Below are 13,575 nucleotides of genomic sequence, written 5' to 3'. Positions count from 1 at the left end.
TTCCATATTCTTGCCTTGTCACTCTTTTGTATGTATCGCCTGCTGCGTGATAATGCGAATACTTTAGTGGGCGATATTAGAACAAGAAAACATGGTGGCCATTACTGCCAGAATTGCCCTGTTCACCCAACATCAATACAATTTAGCGAATAGCTTATTTCCCGTAGATTTACACAGCATTAGTAAAACAATGCAATACAGCTAATAATTACTATCTTTATTTAAAAAAAGAGCACTTTTATAAATCACCTCACTAGAAAATTAAAAAAAAAAATCACACCCAAAAAAAAAAAAAAAAAAAAAAAAATGACGCACTTCTTAACTTTTACAGTTTGCATAAGTTTTTCTAAAGTAGTTTGATAAAATATTGGTTGCAAATGTTTCGATATATTTTATTCACATATTGAGTAATGTTCAGCAACTGACAGAAAATCTCACTGACCGACCTCGAAATATTTATCTCTTAATCTAAAATTTTAAATTAAAATTGCTTTGAAGTAATTTGCTAATTTTAAACATTAATATAAATATTCTGCTTGTAAAAAATCACGACTAAGAAATAATTTTGAACATTAGTTTAAATGTGTGTAAATGCCTCAGCTGAATCTATAGGAGCATTTTCTGGGAGAAGCTTTAATTTACTTTCTAAAAACATGCAGTCGTCAGAAGAAAAACCAATATCGTCTCTTTCCGGAACTTAGATTGACTTGAAAAATATTCGGATTATGTATCCCTCCAAATGACCGTTTCATATTCAGCAGCAATTTCTTTCTACCCTTCAACATGCACATACATTAGATACCTTTATTTATTTATTTACTTTAGGTTGCACCGTAACTTTTCTACCAAAAGTAGTCTTATTTTAGAGTATCTATTGTGATTAAGGGGGAATGTTTCCATTTTATACCTAAAAACAGTATATTTTTTAAGATGTGCGTCGGTTTTTATACCTTTATTTTATTTTTTTAATGGTAAAAAAAAATGCTTGAGCAAATCGAGGTGTTAAATGATGCCAATTTTAATTGATGTGTACTTAAATACAACAATGCACTAAAAAATACACGATGTGTGACTATTAACGGTTAATTTATAAAAACCTAACAGCCTAAATAAATAGTGCGGAATTATAGTTAGAAAAGTTTATATCACAGTTGGGAAATTTCAAGGATGTGCGGCTACTAATTATACCGTCCACGTTGAGCGATAATGTGGATAAATGTTCCCTTCAAAAGTATTTTTAAGCTTTTAAGTAAAACATTAGCCGTTATTTCCATTAAAGAGAGTAAATTCTAGTTTTTCGTTCAATGATTAGTATTGTCTAAATAATAGGTCTTTATTAAAATTATTTGTCTCACATGAAAATAATTTTTTGATACGCGTTTTGCTAAGTTTTAAATTATATATTTTGACCAAAATTTATGGTTTAAAACTCAAATTTTCAGTTGTTGCATACACATTTATGCTTTGAGTTTAACCTTTGAGAGGAAAGATATAGTTCGTCATATCCTTCAAGATACGTTTTCAAAAGTTTCATGCAAATAGATAAATTTCAAAGTCTACTAAATGACAAATGATTAAAGATCATTCTTACAAAAACAGCCATTTTGAGCTTGTGAAATTTAGAAAAAATAAGAGAATGGAAAACCGTAGAGACATTTTATATAGCAATGGTTCTCAAACTTTTTCAATTCGCTGCAGCCTTTCAAGGTTTAGAATTTTCTCGCGGCACCCTAGTCCGTCTCTATTATATAAACAAGTAAGAAGTGATTATTTTCAGAAGGGTTTCCCACACCTGCGCACAATTCGTGCACATATGTGCAGTGTTTGCGGCACAGGATCATATCCTCCTTTCAAATACTCCGGTGTTAGGATGAGTCGAAATGAATATAGCGATTACAAACGGCTATAACTATTTAATGAAAAAAAAATATCGATAAGATTTACACAGAATGTAGACGGAACTTCAAAAACGTAAAGGAACTTACGTAAAGCGCAGGTGCGGCGAAGTGGAGCTGCCGACGATGTCTTTTGCTCTTGGCCACCGAGATCTTCGGACTTGATACCCTGTGATTTCTTTCTATGGGGTTATGTGAAAGAAAGGGTGTTTGTGCTTCCCTTGTCCAAAACAATTGAAGAACTGAAAGTTCGCATTTGTAATGTGCTTGCGTCGGTTACTGCACAATTGCTTCAGAATGTATGGCGTGAAATGGACTACTGCTTAGATAATGTCCGTGTGACCAAGGGAGGACACATAGAAAATCTCTCAGATATGCATAGAAAATTTTTCAGTTCCGTCTACTTTCTGTGTAAATCTTATTGATATTTTTTTTCATTAAATAGTTCTAGCCGTTTGTAATCGCTATAGTCATTTTGACTCACCCTGTATTATAAGAACGCTGGTGTTATTTTTGGTCCCAGGATGGTTTTATTTTATGAAAAATTGCGCCTGGATCTTTATTTGTGCCCGAATATTGAACTTTGATCCATATTTACCATAATAGCCTCCTTCCAACCAGAAGCTTAATCTGGCCACGTCCACACATTGTTAGAGGATGAAAAATTTGTTTAAATTTAATAGTCAGGCATTATTAGTTTCCGAGATTATAAACTTATAAATGTAGGAAATAGTTCATGACTATTCAGCTCTAATGCATTATTTTATTTTCTAAATCTCTTAAAAGTTAGTGAGATTTGACGTTTTAAAATTTATTCCAAAGGCACACTTTCAGCTACTTGAAGACAAAAATATGCTCCTGTATCCATTTTCATAGGAATCTGTCAACGATTAATTATTTTACTAGCTGCGTCGCCTCGCGGTCTACCTCGAAAATAAACGTTATGTGAAGTGACGCTTGTTCAACAGTCTGGCTTGAACCAAAATAAAAATAATAATAAATAAATAAATAAGTAAAATTTCGCAGCAGATTGTGTAAAAATAACCGAAAAGTAAACATTTTGAATACTCCGATTACAGGAAAAGCCTTTAAAACAAAGGCAAGAATTTTATTTGTTCATATTCGAGAAAAAAAATGACACCAGATCTTTCTTCTCAGTGATTTTCTTCACCGCTACTGTCTAACCACGGATTGTATGGAAAGGTAAACATCCGGTTTACACGCAGAAATGGAAGCATCTATTAGTTTTCATGGATGTCAGATTTTGCAGATATATGTCAGCCTCTAAATTAAGCAGAGTCTCATTCAAATGAGCGGAATACGCGCATAAAATTTTTATTTTTCCCCTTATTCAAATGGAGTCACCTTAACTGGTTGTTTGCCAATTCCATACAATCCATGATCAAACAGTACAAATTTTAATAAAAGCATTGTTACGGAAAGTTGAGATGAAGCACTGAAGAACAATTTGAATGGAGGAAAGCCTTCGAAAAATAGGGATTTTAGGTCGAAATCTAATTATCAAAATATTAATAGTTTTTAATTGATATATCCGCTAATTATTATCAGAGGATTATGTGAAATGGCCAAACATAAAGACGGGAAAATAACGAATCTATCGATACCTGGTATGATGGTCAGTTCACTGGCGTTCAGAAGAAGTAACTTGGACATAGATGAATACATAGATACATACATAGGTACATACGCTCAGTTTTTAATTACAAAAGATTGTTACGGAAAATTTAGATGAATCACTGAACAATAATTTGAATGGAGGAAAGCCTTCGAAGAATAGGGATTTTATGTCGAAATTTAAGTATCCATATTAATAGTTTTTAATTGATATCTCCGCCAATTATTACCGGAGGGTTATGTTAAATGGCCAAACATAAAGGAAGAAAAATGACGAATCTATCGAGACCTGGTTCAATGGTCAGTTCATTGGCGTTCGAGAAAAGTAACTCGGACATAGAGACATACATGAATACATACGCTCAGTTTTTAAATTATATAAGATTAATGTTTATAGTTTCATTGCTACTTGGACAAGTTAATGAACTATTGCGGGGTAATGATGCCGCTCAGAGGAACACATTTATAAATGATTTTAGAAATCTTCATTTTCGGAAATAAAGTTTAAAATGAGTTGTTTTCATTATATTTTTAATACTTTGATATAAAAACACAAAAATGGGAACTAATTGTTTGTTTGCTTTATTTTTTATTTTTTTTCGTTTTTACTAACAGTCGGAACAAATGAGATAATAACATGTTGGTTCTTTAGATTTACATTAAAAAATAAAATACAGAAGTTTTATCTTAAATATCTTGTTGTACTCGGAAAATCATCTAAGAATTTCAAAATGTGTGATTTTTTTAATTTAGTAATTTATAATGAGGACATTAAAAAGACATTCTGTCAGAATGACCCATAAATAACTGAAATTTAATAATCACAATACAATTATAATTTAAAATCAAAACATCACTACTAAAGTTCTAAGTATTTGACAGTTCAAACCAAATTTGAGTTCATACTAAAAGAGTTCTTATTAATCTCATAAAATTATGGGCACTATAATAATGAACACTAAGTATTTTGGTAACATGCTTTAATAGTACAATATTAATACAATACTTTGTACAGACAAAGTTATAACCTTACTTTGTTTAAACTAAAAAAAAAAAGTATGAAAGATATCAAATTCAGGATAAAGTTCAATTTCTCATTACGATGAAAATACATATTAAACTTTTAATTTGCTTTTATATAAAAGGGGAAACAAGTCAATTCAAAAGTTTTGAAAAAATGCAGTTCAAATATTCTTTCAAAATGGAGAAAAGTGTTTGTTTTGTAAATAAGATGCATGAGAAAGCATTTTAAATTTACGTTGTGCAGAATACAGTTGTGATGAAAAATTATTGCAAAAAATCGCATGAAATTTCTTTTAAATACACAACAAGCGTTTTTAGCACAAGTGCTAATAAGGAAAAAAATTGATGGAAGAAATCATGTGAAATAATTTAACTCATAAAAAATATATATCACGATTTTGAAACTACTTTAATCTCAATAAATGCGCAAATATAATTTTACAGAGGTGCTAATGATGGGGGAAAAAACATATTAAACTTATTCATTCTTACTCAACCCCCTGAATGTTTTTCCTTCCCACAAATCTCCAGAGAATCCACGAAACATCTCTTGCTCTTTCAATTCCGTTCTTTCTCCAGAGGTACTCGATATCCGACTGCTTTGAAAAAGCTTTTTGATGGTTCAAAAATCATACGTTCCAAGCAATCTTTTCACAAAAAAGAAACGTGTCTGGTTTTGTATATATAAAAGGTATTTAAGTATTCAACAGATTCTCCCCTAACCACAGTGTTGAAGCACTTTCATCTCCAGGTTTCTCTTTCCCTTCTTTTAGGGTTTTTTTTTTTTTTTTGTAATATCTGAAGGTTTTTAGTTACATTTTTCATGAATTATGCACTCGAGTGAAAGTTAAACGTGGCTTTTAGGTTTTTCCTTTAAGACTCAGGTTTCTTCGAGGCGTGTACATTTCTTGTTTGAGATCGTCTTTCTTAAACATCTTTATTCAATTTGTGTTGGTTTTTATTTAAGTTTCAAGCGCTTAAAGTTGTTTTAGAGTCAGTTTACTGGAGTAAACGTAGCTTAAATTTACTTCATTTTTAAAACATCAAGTACTGTTTATTTTTGGTTGTTTAATTTTATTTACTTAAACTCCATTAATCACCCTCGTGTCTAGTTTGTTGAAGGTTTAGCCATATGGGTAGCGACTAAGGAGGAAAGGATATTCCGCGAGCGACCAATTACCAGCTGGGAAACGTGGATCACGTGTAACAGGATAATAAGTTAGTGTAATTTGACTTAAACAATAATGTACATTTCACGTTCAGCAATTTTCCTGATTTTTTTGCCAAAACATCAATTAAAAAAAAACAGTTTGCAGTAAGTAATATAAAGCATCATATTTGTCTAATCCCTTTATAATACCAAATGCCACAACAACAAAGCATTGGTTCAACATAATTTAAACGCCGCGCATTTATTTAAATGATTCGCGGCAGCGTATTTCATAATTAAAAAATACTGTAAACCGGAGAAGAATTATTTGTTTATTTGTTGATTAAGTACGAGTTTAAAAAGAAGATATTGTATTAAATCCAACACGGACAACAGCAAATTATATTCTAGCTTTATAGAATAGTGTGAGATTAATTATTGAAGCAAAAGTACATTTAACAAAGCCAAGTCATGTTCAATTGTAATAAGATTATTTAAACTTAGGCCCTGAGCTAATGGTATGCATGATGCGTTATTTTCCTATTGATGATGTGGAAAGTGTGTACTACGTAAATATTGAAGTAGTTGCTGAACGACAAAAAATGTGAATGATTAAAGTATAATGTTACTAGTACGTATAAATATGATCTAAAATGTAAAACATCATAAAAAATATATTTCAGTAGTAAAGCACAGTGCCTGCTTTGCCGATTTTCATTCAGCATAAACGTTTTCTACATTGACATTATATAAGTATCGTTTGTCCTGCAACCATACCCAGTATGTTATTTACTATACTTGGTTATCAATTAATCGATTAAAAACTTTCCTGCTGTATAGTGAACTTAACTGAGGTGCCCGCCTTTGACCGGTCTACCTTGAAAATAAAAATTAGGTCAAGTAAAGTATATTCAACAATTAGGTTTAAATAAAAGAAAAGAAAATTATTATGCAAAATTTCCCCTCCAAATAATACTTTTGAGAAAATTGAAAGGATAAAGATGGTTGTAAAAAGCGTAACCATGGAAACACAAAATAAAATAGGTCTAAGAAATTAAAATTAGAATCATGGAAAGAAACAAACGAAGTAAAATGACGTAACTATGGCCAAATAAAACATCAATAATTGGAATGGAAATGAGAATCTAGAACTTCTATTATTCAATGTTTGTAACTTTTTTTCTAGATGAGATAAAAGCTTCATTTTTAGACCAAAGGTCAAGTCAGATCTGGAGTAAAAATGTCGCTCTATCCAATGGTGTCAAAACGAAAACTGTGGAATAATTCCTTCAGTTTCTATTGATATGTTTAATGAAGAAAGTAGTGCCTAAATTTCAGCTGGGCTCAAAAAAATTCGTGCTAAAAACACAAATAACTCCCGCCTTAACCAAGTTAAAACATTGAAACAAATTGCGTAGAACGTGGAAAATTCTACCCCTTCCAAAAGTACAAAATATTAATATAAGTAAGTGATTTTTCACCCCCATATTTGGGAATTTGTGTGAAAATTGGGCCGGAATTGGAAACAAAAAGAACTATTCATCGAATTTTGTTCGAACCGGTCTGCCAATCTTTTCAGGAACAAACCGTGAAAATTTCAGCGAAATCGGCCACGTAGTTCTCGAGTTTGGTGCGTTTAAACACACAGACGCCTTTTTGGAGACTTCATTTTATACTATGTAGTGATGATTCTAAATTCTTTGATCGTGTTTTCTTTGAGACGTATGATGAAAGTGGTGTTTTTTTTTTTTGCATTCTAAATCATCTGTTTATCTTCTAGGTGCGAAATCTGGGTGATGGTGCTGATACTTGCCTAGATAGTCCGGCACGCAGGGATGACTTACACAAACCTGTAGGACTGTGGCCATGCCACGGTCAAGGAGGAAATCAGGTAAGTAAAAAACCATTAATTTATCAATTCAAATGTTAAAAACAATCTTTCTCTAAAGGAGATGTGTTTCATGGTAGTTGTTAAAACTAGAACATTCGATAAAAATTATAAGAATGTGTCGATGTAGAGCTACAGAATAAACTTATTACACACTGAAGTTTCGACTGGGTTGAAACCAGTTAAAGGAATAAACATTATCATAACTATGTGTTGTAATTCCTTTTATCAACCCTAGTTTATCAATCTACACAAATGTAAGGAACTTAATGAACTGGTCCCAAAGTCATTGGTTTAGACCACATGCCATTCCTAGTTATGATATGTATTAATGTAAGAACTGTTGTGAACCCAACCCAGAACCTTTAATTTTAAATCATGTTTCCAATCCTAGAATATAAATATACTTATTGTGAAGACTGCTATGAACCCGCCCCAGAACTTCGTTTTTAAGATACTTTATCATCGAACGTTTGACTGATTCTGGATCCTATGAATTTGTTAATACTATTTTTGTTTGCTCAATTTCAAAAAAAAAAAAAAAAAAAAAAAGCTCCGGCTCCTAGTTACAGACACCGAATAATCTGACGATACTTCATATGATTATGGGATGAGGAAAGGATGTGTAATGGACAAAATTCCATTTTTATCTTCAAAATATGCAAAAAGTTCTTTGTTTTTCGGTTTTAAAGCCCTATTTAATTTAAATGTACATGAAACACCAGTTGACCTCGTGGTGGACGTTCATAGAATTTTTCAACTGCTCTACAAATACCAACTGGGTCATACAATTCACTATGATAACACTAGATGGTTGCACCGCATTCATAGGCCACCGCAACATCAGTTTTACCCACATAAAATTACTTTTATTTGAATTCAAACTTAAAAATATCTGTTACTGGTGTCGTTACTCTAGTCCCATAAACAACCATTCACGTCATTTTCTAATGACTATGGATTTGTAGGGTTTTCGTAATTGTTTTTGTATTAACATTACATAATAACCACTATATTTAAAACCAATGCTGCTGGAAAAGTTCAAAGCTTTTCACCGTTGAAAAAGATTTGATTGTAATACACGCTCATGTGCAATAATTTTTGAATTGTTTCCTCACATCAGTAGAGGAGCATCAGCGAACACTAGCTTTACTTTTTTAGAACCACAGGCATACACATGGCTAAATCTGTCTCTTCCTTCTTTTTTTTTTTTTTTTTTATTGAAAATCGATTTATGGCAAAGAGAGTTCAGGCTCTTGCATTGTAAAATGCATACTATATCAAAAAACCAAATTTTATTTTACAGTACTGGATGCTGAGCAAAGAAGGGGAGATAAGAAGAGATGAATCCTGTTTGGACTACGCAGGGAAAGATGTCATTTTATATCCTTGCCATGGATCGAAAGGAAATCAACTATGGTTTTATGATCCAAATGTAAGTTTTTTAAGGTTTCCGCCTGTAGATTTCAGTTTATCAACATTTTCTTTTGTGACAATCTTTTTAGCAATAGATTTTGCTGATAGTATACATTTTAAAAAAAAATCTAATATCCGATGGTTGACGGAAATGTATGTCTCTAGCTGGTTTTACTTGATCTACCATTGTATGAAACTAACATTTTGACGATTCAAGCTGTGCACCTCAGTGATATTAAATGCTAACTTTATTTCTACCCTAAAACCTTTTTTCTCATCTTTCTTTATTTTGTAAAAATTTTGAAACCTCAATCAGGTCCGAAATGCCTGTTACTATGCAAGGGCTTTTCTGGAGGAAATATGATTCAAAATATTATTTTAGTAACTTACGTCACTCAAATGTTTTTAATGTTTGTACATTACTAATTATAATACTACTCACACTAATCTAAAATTCGATAACATGAAAAAATGGCATAAAAGATCAGCTTGTATCACTGATAAATTACATGAAACAATAACTTTAGTGCCTGTTTTTACATGTGTTTTTGTGAGAAAAGATTGCGTATTTGAGAAGAAAAGTATCTCGAATTTTACGATATTTTTAATTACGTAGGGGAGATTGTTGTAACTTGGGACACTTTTCATATTTTAATTTTTAACGTCAATAATTTGATTCCAATTTAAAATCTAAAAGTCACATTAAAAAACCCCAAAATACTTTTATGCAATATATTATTTAAAATTCAAGCAGTATGAAAATAAAATGTCGCCAGCCATGGAAAATAAAAGTTTTAAGTGGCCCCAAGGTACAACAGCCTATTGTACCTTAGGACACATCCTGTTGTACTATGGGAAAGTCCTTATGATTCACGAAAAATCCATATAACTTGAACCAATTTGCACCAGAATAAATAAATAAATATATATATATATATATATATATATATATATATATATATATATATATATATATATATATATATATATATATATATATATATATATATATCAAGGTAATAATTTTAATCATGAATAATTAATTATGAATAAAAAATTATGACCTAACATTAAATGTGTTTAAAAGATTACATAAGATTAGAACATTGTTCAATGTTCCTAAAAATATCTCAATTATTAAGAACCATGCATATGTTGTACCTTGGAACGTCTCCTAAGGTACAAAATGTTTGGCTGTCTCAAGGTAGAATCACCACGTTGTTTAAGAAAAACCAAAATGATGGTTAATCAGGATGCACTATCATTATTTTCTCATAAGCAAAATATTTAAAATGCTTCTCTTTTGTAACAAAATAAAATTCAGTTGATTAAATTCACAAATACAAAGACGGAAAATGAAGTAAAAATGAAGAAAATATTTACTTTTGAGTCATGAAATTTCTTTCTCTCAAAAATCTTCAATTTTACTCATTTGATGCGGATTTTTACCATGGCACCATTTAGTGGTGACGGCTATTATTAGAGATTACAAACACGTGGCTACTAAAAATAGATTCTTAAAAATTAGCAGTGTCCCAAGGTACTCTCAACTACATCTGGAAACTCTCTTAGTATTTATGGCGGAGAAAACTGAATTAGTAATCAAAAAATGGCGTACTCACGTTTTCTTTGTCATATTTTCGCCAAGTATCGGTTTGGCACCTGTGTTTCCAAGATCCTTTGTTGTTTAGTTTTCAAGAAAATTAACTGAGCTCGATGAGAGTTCACCTTAGTAACTGCAGTATAATGGCGCACTAATATGGTGCAGATTGTTAATGCACAGAGAAAATAGGTTGTTTTCAGTGCAATATGATGCTATTTTTCCCCAGTTTATTTATTTTTTTCCTTTACATAATACATATTGTTTAAATTGATAATGATTTGAGCTATTTTTTATTTTATATATTCTATTGCTTTGCTTGACCAGTTATGCTAATTTAGTTCCAATTTTCTTTTACAGACACATAGCATTCAGCATGGCAGTAGCAAGAAATGCTTAGAAATTTCAATTGACAAGCAGCGGTTGATGATGTCTGAATGCAATGGCACCGAAAGGCAGAAATGGACATTTCAAAACTATAATCCATCCAAACTGATACAGCATACAGAATTTTTATAGTGGACTTCTAAAAATTAATCAGGACACATCCTATTCATTTTCCTAAGAAAAATATCTTCACCATTGCTCTTGAACGCAATTGTGGATAACTTTTTTGAAGAGAGCTCTCTGCTAATTGATTGAAAACTAAAAAATCAGGAACATGTCATGTTTGAAAGAAACCAGCCAAGAATTCGTTGAAAGAGCTCATCAAAAAAGATTGACATTATCAATTTATGTACACAAAACAAACGAGAAATTATTTGATAAACAGTATGGCAAGGAAGTGCCTTAGAATCATTCCTCTTGTACTTAACGGTTAAAATTCAAATAATTGTTGCTACAGTTATAAAATAATGTAACTATAGTACTGTGAAACAAAAGAGGGAGACATACGTTGCCATTTTTTATTTCTATCGAACTTGCTGTCTTCTGAAAACATTCCAATAAGTGACACTAGAGCAACTAAAGAAGAAACTTTAAGCGAGAAAATGACAAGCAAAAAGATATTCTGATTTAAAATGATGGGTGTAATGTGTTTATATTTTTGTATATCAACCTGCTGTGATGTGGTTGAAATATTTTGATACAATCAATAATATTTCTAATTTAAAAAGACCGGTAAAAGTTAGAAAGGATTTAGAAATTAACTATTCAGAAAAACGTGTTGTAGAACATTCGCGTAAAAATTATATTTGTGATAAAAAAAAATATATCAAGCAAATTTGTTTTTATGGTATCCGAGTAGATTAAACACTAAAATATTTCTCAAAAACTGCATTGAGAAGATTTAATTCCTTCATAGATTCTTCCGTAAAGAAATGTATGAAATCAAATGTTTGGTCAGTGAAAAGAGCCATGTAAAATTCTTCTTTAGGAACTTATACTGTAAATTAATATTGCGCATAATATTCCAAAGAAATAGGGATTGACGCACCTAAAGCTTACTTTTGATTTCTAATTGAACCAGTAATAGCAAAAAATATCTTGCGATGGGTTTCTAGTTGACGGATTGTGAGCTTTTAAATTTTCCTATTTACGATAAATTTTTTAAAATTATTTTAGATGCGATCTAAATTAAAAATATATCTATAAGCTCTTATTGTAAATAATGCAGGAAAAAACTCCACGTTTTTTTTTTTTTTCGTGTACTCGGATACCATACTTGGTGATCAGCTATTTATAGGTTTCCTTTTGCAAATCTTGAGGTAAATTATGTATTTACCATTATTTATTTTTTTTTCTTGTTCTAGTGATTTCAAAATTTTAATCTTATGTATCATTTGAACAACGATATTTTTAAAGGCACTTTTATCCCGTGTTCCTATACACACACACATATAATTGTATATATATATATATATATATATATATATATATATATATATATATATATACACAGTTTAAAAAGTTTTTACATCGCACTAAAAAATTGAGCGGGAAGTGTTTCGAAAAGTTATCGCAAAAAACAAAAAAATAAAACAATAAAAAATGGAAAAACGACAAAAACATTTCAAATGTGACGGCAAAAATTACTAGATGAAGAAATATGAAAAAAACCTATAAAAGAACTTAGTTAAAATAAATAATTAATGTAAAGCAAGGATTTGGTGCGTCATCAAGCAAAAGAACCAGTTGCCTTACGCCCTCTGCTGTTTTGTTTACACGTTAGTCCATGTTTTTGTCATTAAATGCTCTTTGGGGCTTATAGGCAGTCTTAAATTTTCCATCTTTATTTTATTGTAATTTATCATATTACATTTCATCATTTACTAATATTTTTTCCTGATCCACCCCCCCCCCTCCCACTCATATCTTTTTTTTTACTGCTTAAGCTTATTATTTATACCCAGGAATCAAACCTTTTAAACTTCAACGCTGACACATTGAAAGAAGATAAGTTGTTTTAGGGCTCTTGTGTGTTGGTGTGTGCAATATACCTATTTATAAAAACTTAGTAAACTTTATATTACAATATGAGAAGCAAAATGTCACAATCTGGATTAAAGTACCAGTAAAGAAATAAGTAAATAACGTTTGGAAAAATCTGTTTTGGCGCAAAAAAAAAAAAAAAAAAAAAAAAAAAAAAACTATTTTGTCGAAACAAAAATGTTAACAACAGTCAAGAAAACACGCAAATAAACAAGCCGTTCTTATTTAAACTGCTTTTGTTAAAACCCACATTTATTTCTTAAAAATTGATAGTGTTTTGTGAAACGTTTAGGCTGTTGAATTTCACTATGGAATTTTTGTCAGGATGTATTTTAAAGATTCAAAATATTTCCTTTAATATTAAAACTTACAAAACAAATTTTTACATTTGTTATTTTAGAAATGAAACTTCACTTGATGAACCGAGTAAACTGCGAAGATGTGTTCAAGTAAAAGTATAGGAGGGAGTGGAAATGTAACAGACTTACCAATGCTACACGTTTCAAATACGATATGAAATATTTATACTGCTGTTTCA

The 13,575-nt window shown here is 30.8% G+C and overlaps 1 protein-coding gene across 1 annotated transcript in view; it reads left to right on the top strand.

The window, feature by feature from the left end:
- The window catches only part of LOC129223393 (putative polypeptide N-acetylgalactosaminyltransferase 9), a 134,004-nt gene extending 121,579 nt beyond the window's left edge, over positions 1 to 12,425 (top strand). Inside the window, exons 8-10 of the mRNA XM_054857984.1 lie at positions 7,484 to 7,594; positions 8,898 to 9,026; positions 10,968 to 12,425. Of these exons, the coding sequence (XP_054713959.1) occupies positions 7,484 to 7,594; positions 8,898 to 9,026; positions 10,968 to 11,126 (399 nt within the window). The 3' untranslated portion in view covers positions 11,127 to 12,425. The remainder of the gene's footprint in view (positions 1 to 7,483; positions 7,595 to 8,897; positions 9,027 to 10,967) is intronic.
- Positions 12,426 to 13,575: the final 1,150 nt, after the last annotated feature.

The sequence above is a fragment of the Uloborus diversus genome, chromosome 5 (assembly GCF_026930045.1).
Source record: "Uloborus diversus isolate 005 chromosome 5, Udiv.v.3.1, whole genome shotgun sequence".
Lineage (NCBI taxonomy): Eukaryota > Metazoa > Arthropoda > Arachnida > Araneae > Uloboridae > Uloborus > Uloborus diversus.
Note: the sequence above shows the minus strand (reverse complement) of the source record. Positions and strands in the feature narration are given on the sequence as shown.